General features: G+C 44.6%; 1 protein-coding gene across 5 annotated transcripts in view; it reads left to right on the top strand.

Annotated features, from left to right (window-relative positions):
- LOC143957707 (cytosolic phospholipase A2 gamma-like) overlaps nucleotides 1–9030 on the top strand; it is a 174562-nt gene extending 165532 nt beyond the window's left edge. For all 5 annotated transcript variants that reach the window (XM_077467401.1, XM_077467403.1, XM_077467404.1 and 2 more), the window contains 2 exons: nucleotides 1556–1727; nucleotides 8463–9030. In XM_077467401.1, coding sequence (XP_077323527.1) covers nucleotides 1556–1727; nucleotides 8463–8641 — 351 coding nt within the window. In that variant the 3' untranslated portion in view covers nucleotides 8642–9030. The remainder of the gene's footprint in view (nucleotides 1–1555; nucleotides 1728–8462) is intronic.
- Nucleotides 9031–15136: the final 6106 nt, after the last annotated feature.

The following is a 15136-nucleotide window of genomic DNA, read 5'->3' as shown; positions in this document are numbered from 1 at the left end:
CATTTGGGGGGGGGGGGGGTATGTGGGTTGGAATTTGGCAATCCAGGCAGGGACCAGGTACCAGCGCATAAGAACCTTATAATTTGTTTCCAACGCCACTATGCTTTGCAACGCTGGCTTGGTGGCTTCCAACATCTCCGTCCAGTCCTCGTCGTCGTCAAGAGAGAAGCATTTTCTAAGGCAAACTCTGGCACTATAGTATCATACAGTAGATGACTTGCGTTAGTTCAAATATGTCAAAGGGTTAAGCTGTTCTTGACATGTATTGCTGTAGCCTGAGTGTAGTATTTGACCACAACTCCCATAAAACAATGGGAGCAGCTAAAATGTGTACATCAAATCTTTTACATTTGCCCAATATACAACAATAGTGTCTAGTTTTCCACTGTATTAGAGGGCAGCATGCGCAAGCATTGTTCCAGTGGTAATTGTATGAGAAATGTTCATACAAGAAGATGTTTATTCCTAAACCAAACAGATTTTATATGTAACTCTGGAAAATCACCAGATCTGTGCTATAATATATACAGTATATTTACTATGTGTGTGTATATATATATATATATTACAAATAATACAAAAAAGTTAGCGCTACTCCTTGACATCAAATATACATTAAACTGTGAATTAATTAAAGTGCTAGTGCAAACATATAATTCGTAATAGCACAATCATAAATAAATAAAGTCCATCTGTGCAAATAAAGTGCCAAAACATGTTCAATTCCTGCTATTGAGGATTCCAGTGCCACTCTGTGCCCCCCTCTTGGGTCCCCACTCACCAACAGTAGTCTTTAAAACCGCAGAGTCTTTATCCTACATCAATGGCTTGGATATCTCCTCCCAACAGTAAGCTTTCAAAAGCCTCAAGATTAGTATCCTATATCTATGGCTTGGGTATCTCTTTCCTGTTCCTCCATTGTAATGGTATGGATATATAATATACCAATGAAGAGAGAGAGAGATATATAGTGTAATATTGCTAAAGTGTATTATAAAATCACAAACAAATGCACTTACATCGAAGCAAGGGAATATAGGTATAAAATCACCGCCTTGGTGTGCTATCAGCTGTCACTGTGTCTCTTGTAGCTAGTTCCCTCTTGACGCGTTTCGTCCCTCCCACTGGGCGTCTTCAGAAGCTTCTGTTTGTATTTGTTTTTTTTTTATATAATAAACCTTAGCAATATTATGTATAGGAGTAATGCTAGGTTTAAATTGTTTGTATTATTTCTATTAGTTTTGGGGTTTTATACCTTACACGATAGCAGCAGCTCCATAACTTAATTTAATTTATTTATTATCAATCGCATTTATTTATTACCCATTGTATTCACATGATACCATAGCGCTGGCTTTTACACCACTTTCACATATATATATATATATGTTATGATTGTATGTCAATCATAACACACATCCCCAAAAAAATTACATTTTCAGCATGATTAGTGATATTGTTTATGAATTGAACCCGGGGTTGTTCCATTGTCACTATTGATGTACAATGGGCACAATTTAATATAATGTTTTTTTTTTTTTCTTTGTTTTATTAGACTGTGAAAAAAACAGCCGAATACTGTAAGGAGAACAAAATTCCATTTCCAGAAATCCCTGAAGAAAGTTTTGAGCGCCCTCCAAAAAAAAGTTGCTACATCTTCAAAGGCGATGGAAATGAGACGCCCGATGTGATGCACTTTCCTCTGTTCAACATCCAGACTTGTGGAGGTGAGTTTACAGAGAAAAATTGTGTAATGTAGTAGACTTGTGCACAACGGAAAATTTCGTTCAGTTTCGGTTCGTTGTCATTCGTAAAATACATCATTTCGTTCTGTTATATTTCGTTATGCTACGTTAATAAGTTTTCGGATAATTAGTTATTATTCGTAGAGTGTCGAATTCATTTGTTCGTATTCGTTGAAATTCGCTATTTATGTATGTATAGACATTGGTGATAATGATTCGTAGTTTGGAAAGTCGTTTGTTTATTGAATCTTTTAACACACACAATGACAACGTCTCTTCTCCTCGGCTCAAATACAATACAACACCCTTCTAACTCAGTTCTCAGGAATGCACTTTGCCAGTAATCCAACCTCCGGCACAAAATTAATTAGCTGATTGGACTATAAGATTTACTTTGAGATGACCTTTTGTTTCATTAGATCTTTAAAGAATTACCGAATCATGTCGAATTCATTCGTTATATTTCTTTCGTATACGTTGTTATTCGTTATTTTTTTATTAGGACATTCAGATGCAGTCGAATGTCCGAAAGATGCAAAATTCATCCGAATTTCGATTTGTTACGAAACGAATTGCACAAGCCTATAATGTAGCTTGTGTGTTCACTGAATATCAGGATCGGGATCTGAACCCACGACCTCTGCTGCACCCGGTGGTGCCTTTGAGAGGTTGGACATCTCCCCCTTGAATCCCTTAGAACAATAATGCCTTGTATATTTTTTTCTGGTAAACCTTGAACTCTTTGCTCCCCTCATGAACTTCCTGTTTAAGTCATGTCTCTGCACCTCCTGTTTGCCAGATTATTGTGCTCTCTTCAGCTGATATCTTGCTCCTTTGCATACCTGCAGCATTCCTTATCTCCATTATCATATGTTATTGACCTTTGGCTTGTTCCTTGACTGCGCTCCTGCTTGATCGCAACTTGTTACCGACCTTTGGCTTTTTTAATAACTACCCTTCTGCTTGATCCCTACCTGCTATATCCGCTAGTGGGACCCCTACTTGCTCACCTCCTGGTGAGGTGATTCTGAGGACTGTGACCTGGTAGTAACACGCAGCAAAACCTATCTCTACCATCAGGAGCTCTGGTGAGTACCGGTTAATGCTTAGACTCCGCACCTTGGGTGAGTTCTCGTCATCTACCAGGGCGACCTCCTTGTGTACTTATCCAGCTGGTTGGTGGGAGCCTCTCTACTGCTATAGATACTGGTCTCTGAGCCTGACCCCCGACCGTGACATTGAGTTGTACCTAGTAGATAGTAGATGGAATGTCTCCAAAGGGATTAATGGCAGGGTAGTTAGAGATAACTCTTTGGTGTGTTGGGAGATTTCCTTCCATACTCTTAGAGAAGCATTGATTGCGCCCCCAATGGGTAGTTGGATGGTTCGTAGTTGACCCAGGTAGTGGCCAGGACTAGCTTAGGGTCCGAGGCAAATGCAGTGGTCTCTATCTGTTTCCAGGTGGGGTGATGGTCAGTGGACCACCAAGCTTTTAGTTGGTCCAATAATGTAGCCCTGTAGTATGCTTGGCTATCCGGTGTTTCTAAACCGCCTTGTTGTATGGGGGTCAGGAGTATATTCTTCTTTACTCTGGGGTGTTTGTGTTGCCAAATAAAGGCGTTGACAATTCCCTGGAGTTTCTTTATTTGGGTTTGCACAATCGGTAGGGGGATTGAACGAAAAAGGTATAGGATATGTGGAAGCAAATACATTTTGGCCTGGGAAGTCCTACCTGGGGTGCATAATAACTCTTTAGAGAGATGTGTTAGCTTGCCTGCGAGGTCCTCCAGGTTGGTACGTAACAGGATAGAGCTAGGAAATGTTAATCAAATTCCTAGGTAGGGTAGAAAGGAGTTTGTGGCCCACGCAAAGGGGGTGTTGGTTGAGATTAGAGTGGTCGTCCAGTCATCTAGGCCTAGGTTGAGCATAAGCTGATGAGGAAAAAGAATGGGACGCTATGAATGTGCATTGACTACTGAACTTTGAACAGAAGGACCATTCCTGATCAATGCACTACCCATCATATTGAAGATGCCCTTCAGTGTCTGTCTGAGGCAAGGTGGTTTAGTGTGCTGGACCTGATATTACCAGATCCCTATTCACCCCGATGATAGGGAGAAGATGGCCTTTATTTTCTCCCTGCAGTTCTACAAGTTCAACAGTATGCCACAGGGATTGTCAGGAGCCCCAGCCATGTTCCAGTGGCTGATGGAGCATACAGTCGGTGATATGAACTTAATTGAGGTCCTGGTGTACATGAACAACATTATTGTCTTTGGAAGGGCCCTAGAAGAGCACAAGGCAATGCTTGAGAAAGTCTTTGAGAGGCTTTATAAAGAGGGGCTGAAGTTATCATAAGAAAAGTTCCAGTTGTAACAAACTTCTGTCACCTACATGAGGCATGTCGCTTCTGTGAATGGCAATGCCACTGTCAGGTTTCTGCAGCAAGGAGACCAGACATGTAGCTACACATAGAAACTGTGAGCAAACAAACAAGTATATATCCCTAAAAGTGAGATTTATTAACAATGAACACAGCAATAAGCAAACACAGTGAACATAAACAAGCCCAGCAAACAGAACCAAACCCCACTGACAAAATCACTAAAGAACTAAACTACAGTACAACTATATACAAGGTACTGACAAGAGTACAGGGGATGTGGGAATACCAGGTAGCAGAGGACAAACTGGGTACTAATCAGGGAGCCGGAGCAAAGCAGAGGAGGACAGGAGCAAGGCAGAAGGGTGAAGGCTGGATCAGGCTATAAATCGGGAACTCTGGCAACAAGGAGGCAAACAGAATAGTGACATGATGGGGAAATGGAGGAACAGCCTTAAATAGCCACCTAATGGCTGAACCCAGGTGTGGATGATTATTACAGCCTGCTGGCTCTTGGAAGACAACTGCTGATGGACACTGGAGCTGTAGCAAACAGCCCAGAGCAGCCCAGTGCCACCAGCAGGTGAACTCAATCCTAACAGCCACTGACCTGAAGAAGCTGGAGGTGGTCACTACTTGGCCCTGTGTCACGTACCTGGTGGTAGAGCCTGACCTGCAGGAAGAGGCCTCTCTTGCTGCTCCGACTCGAGGGCCCTGGTAGAGTATACAGGTAGCACAAGAGTCCGGAGTGGCACGAGTGCCTGGCAGGATCAACAGCAGCAGAGGGATCTGGAGCCCAGGAAGAACTTGTAGCAGGACCACCAGCTGGATCAGGAGACGGCTGGAACCAGGAAGGAACAGGATCAGCAGGCAGGTGCCGCAGGCTGGAGCAGAGCGGCAGGTGGGTAGCTGGACCCGGAACACAGATGCAGGAACTCAGGCAGAAGCAGGACTTCAGGTAGGAGCTGGAACCACAACTGGAGGTAGAACAACAGACGGGCACCAGGAACAGGATGCTGGCAGCAGAGAAGTCAGACAAGCCGGGTCGGAGGTCAGGCGGTCAGCGATGGTACCAAGGATCAAGCAGGTGGATAGTCGGACAAGCCAGGTCGGTAAACAGGCAGGCAGCAGAAGTACCAAAGGATTAAGCAGAGGGGAAGTCAGACAGGCCAGGATCAGGTGCAGGCGGATAGCAGGAGTGGTAGGTAGACAAGCCGGGTCAACAAAGTCACAGAAGGCATGTTCTCAGGATCAGGATACTCGCACGCTGTAGATCAGACAGCAAGAACTGAATGTGACAGACCGAGTTAAATAGCCCACCTGGCGCCAACAGGTGCATGCACGCGTGCACAAGCGTGCGCGCGCGCAACTGGGCGAATGCGCGGCGGAAGGTCCAGACTGATCCCCGCTGGCAGGATCTTCCTGACACCCCGGCTGAGGACTGTGACAGAGCTGCAACCTTTCCTTGGGTTCTGCTCCTATTACTGGAGGCTCAAGGAAAACATTGCTAGGATTGCCTGGTCACTTAATGAGTTGCTTCATACTGAGGTGGAGGAGGAAGTTCAAAAGTTGAGTCAGGTGAGATAAGGGGCTCAGAAGCCGAGGGAGCCTTTACAGGAGCAACAGACCCTTTGATGTGAAAAAGCTTTTCAACATGTCGGGAGAAGCCTCAGTACTGGCCTATGCAGACTCGGCCAGGCCCTATGACCTACTCTACTCTACTTCATGTAGATGCTAGCCAAGAGGGGCTGGGTAGAGTTCTGTACCAAAAGAAGGTGGGCTCAGGACCATAGCATATGTGAGTCAAAGCTTGACCCAGTCCAAAAGGAACTATCCTGTACACAAGTTGGAGTTTCTGGCTCTCAAGTGGGCTGTAGTAGACAAATTGAGAGATTATTTGTATGATGTCAGGAAACATATGCTGATGCTCTGTCATGGAGGCCCCACAGATCAGTCAGAGAGTCTGAAGACTTGACCTATGTGACCTCACAAGGAGTGCAAGCTCTGTGACAAGGCATTGCCCAGAGAATCAAAGGTGCTGTTGGAGCCAAATCTATAGGAGCCACTGCCTCCAGGGTGCCAAAGTGTTACCGTGGCTTGACTAAAGTGAGACGTGAAGAGCCTCCTCAGCTGTCCAAGAAGTATCTGAAGAAAGATCTGACTGAGGATTTGATTTGTCAGTTGACTTTGGAAGCATTGACCAAACAGAGCCCTATTCTACTGCTGAAGAGTACTATTATAGACTCCAAAATAGTGCTCCGGAATGGAACCGACTGTAAATGAAAGATGGACTGTTGTACAAAAGGGACCCCTCTGAGGACTCTGAAGAAAAGTGGCACCAACACCAACAGACTGCTGGCTGCACCCCATGTTGAACATGGCCACTTATGCCCAGAAATTACCTTTAGATTAGTCAGAGATAGGTTCTATTGGCCTAATATGAGGACTGAAGAAGAAAGCTACTGTCACTCCTGTTTACCGTGCATCCAAAGGAAGACCTTTCCTGTCAAAGCTGCACCCATGGGATATTTACAAAGTCAAGGGTCTACGAAGCTAGTTGTCAGAGAATGGTTCATAGAAGGATTAGCACACCGGCAAATGCCCAGCAAAAACTGAAGATTGGCACATGGAAATTTCCCAATTCACCAATGCATGCACAGGCAAGATTGGAGGGGAGAACTCATGTGCCGCGTGACAGACCCAGGCACCCAGTGGCATGAGCCATTAGTTGCTGGATGATCTTCAACTTCCCCTGTGAGTTCCTGTGTTCCTGTTCCTGATATTATTGGATTTCCTGTTACCTTTGACCTGTCTTGTCTGCATTCCTGGCTTTGACCCTTAGCTTGTTCCTGTGACTCAGTTTCTACCTGCTGATCCATGTATGACCCCTGGCTTGCTCTTCTGACTCTACTTCTGCCTGATTACCAGTGTATGACCCTGGCTGTCTCCTGACTCTGCTTTTTGCCTTTCACCTGGATGACCTTCTGTGCATGACTTCTGGCCTGGCTCCTGACTCTGCTCCTGGCTCTCCGATCTGTGCCTGGAACCGGATTCTGGTGAGAGAAGCAATGTCTTGGTGGCGACTGACTATTTTACAAATAACGCTCAAGCTTATCCCACCAGGGACCAACAAGCCACCACAGCAGCGACAGTCGTAGTGGAGAAGTTTTTTGTGTACTATGGTCTGCCTACAAGAATACACTTGGCAGAGACTTTGAGAGCAAACTTTTGCACCAGCTATGCTAGCTTCTGGGCATAAAAAAATCCAGGACCCCTTTATATCACCCAGAGGGAGACCCTCAGCCTAAGAAGTTCAACTTTACTGAACATGCTAGGAAGTTTACTGTCTGAGAAGAAACAGCACTTGGGCAATCACATTGCAGCCATCGTCCATGCATACAATGGCACAACGAATGATGCCACCAGGTAATCTCCCTACAGACTAATTTTTGTCAGAATGGCCCGACTTCCAGTGTTGACCTGGTTTTTGGAATTTCCACAGACCAGACTTCCCTAGCTTCCTATAAGAGATATCCTTGACAGATTCCAGAAAAACCTAAAATAAGCTTATGAGAAAGTGATAGAGAATGCTACTACTCGAGAGCAGAGGAACAAAAAAATTTGGACCTGAAAATAAAAATGCAGGACCTTCCGCCGTGAGATTGTGTGTGTTGCTGAGGAACTTGGGGGTGCCTGGGAAAAACAAGTTGACCGATTGCTGGCGACCCCAGCCATACATCATCTGCAAGCATCTCTCTGGGTTGCCAGTGTATCACATTCGCCCTGAATGAAATGCAGGCCCTCTGAAAATGTGTCAACAGAACCATCTACTGCCCCTTTCCAATGCCGCTTGAATACCTCAGACACCGGTCCCATTGAGCAATGAATCCAATGGTAAAAAACAAACAAACAAAAAAAAAAAACAATTACTTTTTTATTTAAATAAAAGCTTTACCTTTTAGTTATGTTTTAAGCTACTGAGCTCTGTAAACAGGCTTTTTACAGCAAAAAATCAAACAGTAAAAGGAAAACTTGTGAAAACAAACCAAACGCTCCACCTTCTGGTTAGATATATAATTACATGATATACACATTTAATTTAAAAACATGAACAAACCAGCAATAAATTCCTTTTTAAACAGATATTACTTTCCACATGCACACCGGGGAGATATGAGAAGGAAGGCAAGCTCTATATTTTCAGAAATGAGGTGGGGGGGGGGGGGGGGGTTCCTTTGAACTTTCAGCACGGACATGAACTGAACTAAAGCTCAGAAATGTAGACTTTTTCTTGTTATTATTCAATGATACAATCTAATGCACTTTTTTTTCAGATGTTCATAAAATAGTGAGGTTAAGCATAAAGTATGCCACAAGTGTTCTTTCGTATGATGGCTCCAAGATGGACGACCTGCTAGACATCGCTAAGAAAAATGTGGAAAGCAGCCTGGACCTGATCCGAGACCAAATACAACAATGTGTTCAGAGGTCTAATAAGAAGGAAATGTCATAGACATGCAATTGGCGCGGTCCAAGTATTATGATGAAATGTCTTTTACAGTATATATAGATACATAAGTATATGTTTCAGCTTCTGCTTATCAGCCTTAAAAGTATAATCAATAGATATGTGTGAGCGCACCCCCTCCCTGCTATGGAACGGAAACTACTGAGAAGTTTGCACCTGCTGACGAGACTACATGCAAGAGATAACATCCGAGTTTCGGAAGCAAGATACCCTCCTTATATTGACATGATTCAAATGATATATATCGCTTATAGGTTGTCACAATACGTTTTGTGGTTTGCATGCTCCTGCCTTATCTGATAACGACGTATCCGGCTATGGGTATGAAAGTTGTAAAAGAGGAACATTAAAAGATAAGTTACTTTCACATTGAACTGTGTGTGTCGGCGTGAATTTACTTTGAGTGCCATCCCAACTAATTTGACCAGGAAAGCAGATGTAAGAATATTGGGTCGGTTCATTCCAAATCGATTTTGCCACCCAACGTGGGGGCTCAAGGTTGGGTCAACGGGCTAGCCGATCCAGAAGGAGACTTTGAGAAACCACCACGGGCAGGTCGGATGAATGGTGCACTCTTTTAAAAAGGAAAAGGGGCTTGTTGAAAGACCACGGACTACTGTCCGTAGCAGATGCTTGGTACAAGGTTGAAAAAGCCATTCATGAGGAAGGGTGGACAGAAAAAGAAACAAATCAACATGGTTTTATTGTGTACGTGTTTATTAAACCAGAGAAGAGGAAGTCAAAATTCGAATTAACTAACCAACCACTGCCCTATGATGGCGTCTGGTCCTCCGGAAATGGAGACCACCTTTCATCCAACGCCCCTTCTGAACCTTCTTCACCACGTTTGGTGGTAGATAAGACATATCTGTCTCCACACCCCTCTTCACCAGGTGACCACCATACACACTTGACACCACCCACACCACCGCCCTCACCAGAATATGTACGCATGTACCCTGTGATAGACCAGTCTACTGGGTCATATTATAAATCACCCCAACATATACCATTCATGTTACATACTGACGAGGACCCCCTGACAATGGAGCCCAAGCCAGTGTTGTCCATACCCCTCCTCCATCTCCCACAGAGAACCGGGGGACTGAGGCAGCCAGACCCCCTCCCCAGACAGATGACCCCCTCCTATTCAGGTCACGACCTGAGTGTAATTAACCCCACCAGACGGACTTTCACAATGTCCCGGTACGACTCAGGAACAGGGGAGGTCGGAGATTCCCTCATGCGCACCTTTGGTGATTCTTATGTTGCTGACACATGAATACAAATGCAGGATATCTCACCACACATTGAAATTCCCAGACCAACCCCCTGTACAGAGTACAACCCCTTCCCTGGGCCACCTCGATTAGGATTCCGCCAAGATCCCAGGCACATATTACGGAACACGGGGGGGGGAGGGCTGCGCCACCGGGAGCTCCCCAACTGTACATACACTTCACCCCCTCTCAAGCTGCCACCCTTGTTTCCAGCCTGTCAGACCCCGAAAAGCAACCTATGCAATTCTACAGGAAAATGCACCAAATCCAACAAACATACTCCGCTGCTTGGCAGGATTTGGTGAGATAAGGGCGGGAGATGCCTGCTGGCTAGTGATACAGAGAGGTTTTAATGAGTATGCATATGACAATGACACTACTTATGTCTCAGGACGTAAGTTTGTGTCTCAACTAAAAAGCTGGGCCCAGGAACGCCTAGCAGACCAAGCTACGAGCATACAAGAAGTTACACAAGACAAAGGCAAATCCGTAGAAAAATACCACAGCAGAATAACACAAATATTTACTGATTTGGGTTTTAGCCTGGGGATCAAGGCACACAAACACATGTTGGGTACCGCATTTGTCTCAGGTCTTAAAGAGTCAATCCGAAAGGGTCTGATCCTCTCGAACCCAGAGTATAGAGTACTGGATCTTGGGACATTGTTGTTAGTAGTAAAAGGGCTAGAATCCTCACAGGTTATTAAAAAGGTAGCTCCTCTCATGATGACTTCTGACACACCATATCTGCACCCACCAATCCCAACCCCACACATCTGCTACAACTGCGGGAAACCTGGTCTCTTCAAGAGGGAGTGCCGAAGCGCTTGGAAGTTTACCCACAGACAACTGGACCCCAACCACGGTCCATATGGAAACGATGAACACCAGGGACGTTACACCCCAGCACCCCGCCCCTCTTTTTAGCAGTGCATTTTGGCCGCTAGCTGGCACTTTTAACTGACGCTGGCCGAATAAATGGTTAAAAGCGACCGCAAAGTGCCGCTGTTGGGGTGTAGAGTGGTCTAGGGGTGAGTGGAGCCTCGGTTAAGGTATCTGCCTAGAGTATCCTTCAAACCCAGCAGGCCTGGAGACCACTCTGATACAGGAAATATTCACACACACACACACCATACAGTTCTCAAAGTGGTCTGACAATTTATTTCCGGACTCCAGCTCATAAGCGCAAAATGACCTCACAAAGAAAGCCCAACCCTCCTTACATTAATATATGATAAAATACAGACATTAATTAAAACAAGCAGTGGAAAATTACTGGGTACGTGCAGAAAATAACATACACCCCAAATTCATATAGGAACTGTCCACAGGAAAGGCTAGTAGAGAAAAATAGATTGTTCTCGAGAACATTTGTTCTCAATAAGAGGAACTTAATTTAACTCTTAACTTAACTCCTAACAGACTCTATGTGAATATTTATCTTAAAATGGATACTCATATTATAGGTTACAATTAGAGTTGAGCGGACACCTGGATGTTCGGGTTCGACGGGTTCGGCCAAACTTCGGAAAAATGTTTGGGTTTGGGACCGAACTTGACCCCGAACCCGAACCCCATTGAAGTCAATGGAGACCCGAACTTTTTAGGACTAAAATGGCTCTAAAAAAACTAATGAAAAGGGCTAGAGGGCTGCAAATGGCAACAAAATGTTATTAAGAGCATGGCAAGTGCTCTGCAAACAAATGTGGATGTCCGGTCACCTTGAGGCGAGGTGACAGATACACACCGTAGGGATCAGGAGTGCACCGCAAGGTTGTGGACCCTACAGCTGACTGCTGCGGACAGGAGACAGGTCCCACCAGGGTTAGAGCGTAAGATTCCCTGGGGCGCGGAATCTAAGAGCCAGCAGGTGTTCACCAGAGCCTCGAGTGGTGAGGATGGACTTGGCTGCAACTGGCTCCAGGTTGCGACCCCCAGGGTCCCCCAGCTCACACCCACAGTAGGCAACAGGAGGATAGGGATGGTGAGGGACAAAGCCAAGGTCGGGGCCACAAGCAGACAAGAATAGTCAGGGACACGCCAAAAGGTCAGGATCACAGGCAAACAGGGATAGTCAAAGACACGCCAAAGTCGGTAACAGAACAACAGAAGAGCACACGGCAGGAAACAGGAAGCCAAACACACAAAGGAATACACAATGATTGATCAGCACTGATGGCCTGCAGTGCACAGGTTAATATAGGGCTCCCTGATAGGGCCTGGGGTGGAGCCATGCTTAGAGGAGAGGTTTTAAAAACCACCAGGTGGAAGTGGCTGGCCTCTTAGTCTGAACACATGAGGGGAGGTAAGCAAATACAGGAAGATCACTGCATAACCATGACAGTGGATAGGGAAATAACTTAAAATAACATAAAATAAATGAAAAAAATATATATATGCTGAAGGCCCCCTTCTCAGAAGAAGAGGTACAGGAAGCGATTAAGAACCTCAGAAACTCTACGGCACGATGCCACACATATGGTGGAAATGCCCCAGAATACGCCCTTTCTGGAAAAAAATGTATTCAATTTAATGGATAAGCTAGTGGGAAAATAAAATACTTTGAAATAAAAAAAAAAAAAATTATAATACTGACCTAGGAGGACGAGGTCCATATGGAGTAGGAGGCTGAGGTGGCGGTGGATGTGGCGGTGTAGGTGGAAGCGGCGGTGGAGGAGGACGAGGTAGCCAACACTGGTTCAAAAATACAACAATGGCTGGGTAAGGCCAGTGATGTGTCGAATTCTGTCCCCCGTCGGATAGTGTCCGCCCTGTACTGTGTTTGCTCAGTATGTAGGACAAGGGGATTTCAAAAATCTCCAAAGATGAACAGCGCTCCACAGGGAGTCCAGGTTCAAGCCACACCATCCGAGGTTCAAGCCGAGTGAAGCGAGGCCGTGCCCAAAGCATGGCGAGCGAAGCATGGGGAGCAAAGCGAGCCTGTGAGGGGCCCTGTTACTATGTGCTACCGTATGTCCACTTGGATGGTGTGGGCTTGAACCTGCACTCACTGCGCAAGCGCCGTTCATCTTCCGAGATTTTCGGAATCTCCTTGTCTTTGGTCCGGACACTATCCGATGGCCAGACAGTTTTTGTCAGAACACCGGTATACATGTCTATTCTGCACATTCTGGGCATCGGTGCACACAATCTCTTCCACTTCTGGGGCAGGCCTAGGTGGATGGTCCTGGGAAACCCTGCCAACAGAGTCATCAAAAAGCAGAAGAGACTGCTGCATGATTTGGGGCTCAGACTGCTTGGCTGATTTGCAAGGGGGTGAGGTGAAAGACTGATGGACATCGGCTGCAGGTGCCAACTCTGATCTTTCATCAGGAGACAATGTCAAGGAACCGGAGGCACTGTCAGCAACCCAATCTACTATCGCCTGTACTTGTCCTGTCCTCAACATTCGTACAGCCGCATTAGGCCCGGCCAAATACCGCTGCAGGCTCTGTCACCTACTCGCCCCTGAGTAAGGTGTTTCACTTGTGCGTGTAGCTGGCACAGATCGACCACGTCCTCTCCCTGCAACAGGAGCTCCACCAGCAGCACCACGACCACAGCCACGTCCTCTCCCTGTAACAGGAGCTCCACCAGCAGCACCACGACCACAGCCACGTCCTCTCCCTGCAACAGGAGCTCCACCAGCAGCACCATGACCGGAGCCACGTCCTCTCCCTGTAACAGGAGCTCCACCAGCAGCACCATGACTGGAGCCACGTCCTCTCCCTGTAACAGGAGCTCCACCAGCAGCACCACGACCACAGCCACGTCCTCTCACTGCAACAGGAGCTCCACCAGCAGCACCATGACCGGAGCCACGTCCCTTCTTTAACGTTCTCCTCATATTTTCCAAATTTAGGATCTTGCTCTAAATGGGTGTTTTTGCAATAGCAGAATACACCCAGAGTATGCAAACAGTGTATCTTAGAGCTACAGAAATGGCGAATATGCTATTAAAAAAAAAATGTTTTTGCCCTAATTTTTTATTTTTTTTTGAATAGCACAATAGAAGAAAACTATATAAATTGTGTAACACACACCTCCACATATGCAGAAAACACTGCAAAGTTTTTTTTTTTTGCACTAAATGGGTGTTTTTGCAATAGCAGAATACACCCAGAGTATGTACAAGGTGTATCTCAGAGCTACAGAAATGCCGAAAATGCTATTCAAAAAAAATTTTTTTGCCCTAATTTTTTATTTTATTTTTTTGAATAGCACAATAGAAGAAAACTATATAAATTGTGTAACGCACACCTCCACATATGCAGAAAACACTGCAAAGTTTTTTTTTTTTGCACTAAATGGGTGTTTTTGCAATAGCAGAATACACCCACAGTATGTACAAGGTGTATCTTAGAGCTACAGAAATGGCGAATATGCTATTAAAAAAAAAATGTTTTTGCCCTAATTTTTTTTTTTTTTTTGAATAGCACAATAGAAGAAAACTATATAAATTGTGTAACGCACACCTCCACATATGCAGAAAACACTGCAAAAAAATTTTTTTTTTTGCACTAAATGGGTGTTTTTGCAATAGCAGAATACACCCAGAGTATGTACAAGGTGTATCTTAGAGCTACAGAAATGGCAAAAATGCTATTCAAAAAAAATTGTTTTGCCCTACATTTTTTTTTTTGAGTAGCACATTAGAAGAAAAATATATAAATTGTGTAACGCACACCTCCACATATGCAGAAAACACTGCAAAGTTTTTTTTTTTTGCACTAAATGGGTGTTTTTGCAATAGCAGAATACACCCACAGTATGTACAAGGTGTATCTTAGAGCTACAGAAATGGCGAAAATGCTATTCAAAAAAAATTGTTTTGCCCTACATTTTTTTTTTTTTTTGAGTAGCACATTAGAAGAAAAATATATAAATTGTGTAACGCACACCTCCACATATGCAGAAAACACTGCAAAGTTTTTTTTTTTTGCACTAAATGGGTGTTTTTGCAATAGCAGAATACACCCAGAGTATGTACAAAGTGTATCTCAGAGCTACAGAAATGCCGAAAATGCTATTCAAAAAAAAATTTTTTGCCCTACAATTTTTTTTTTAAATAGCACAATAGAAGAAAAATATGTAAATTGTGTAGCACGCACCTCCACATATGCAGAAAACACTGCAAAGTTTTTTTTTTTTTTTTTTTGCACTAAATGGGTGTTTTTGCAATAGCAGAATACACCCAGAG

This window comes from Lithobates pipiens, unplaced genomic scaffold (genome assembly GCF_037356315.1).
Source record: "Lithobates pipiens isolate NorthernLeopardFrog02 unplaced genomic scaffold, aLitPip1_a1.2 Scaffold_55, whole genome shotgun sequence".
Lineage (NCBI taxonomy): Eukaryota > Metazoa > Chordata > Amphibia > Anura > Ranidae > Lithobates > Lithobates pipiens.
The sequence above is the reverse complement of the archived record's forward strand: the minus strand, read 5'-3'. Positions and strand labels throughout refer to the sequence as shown.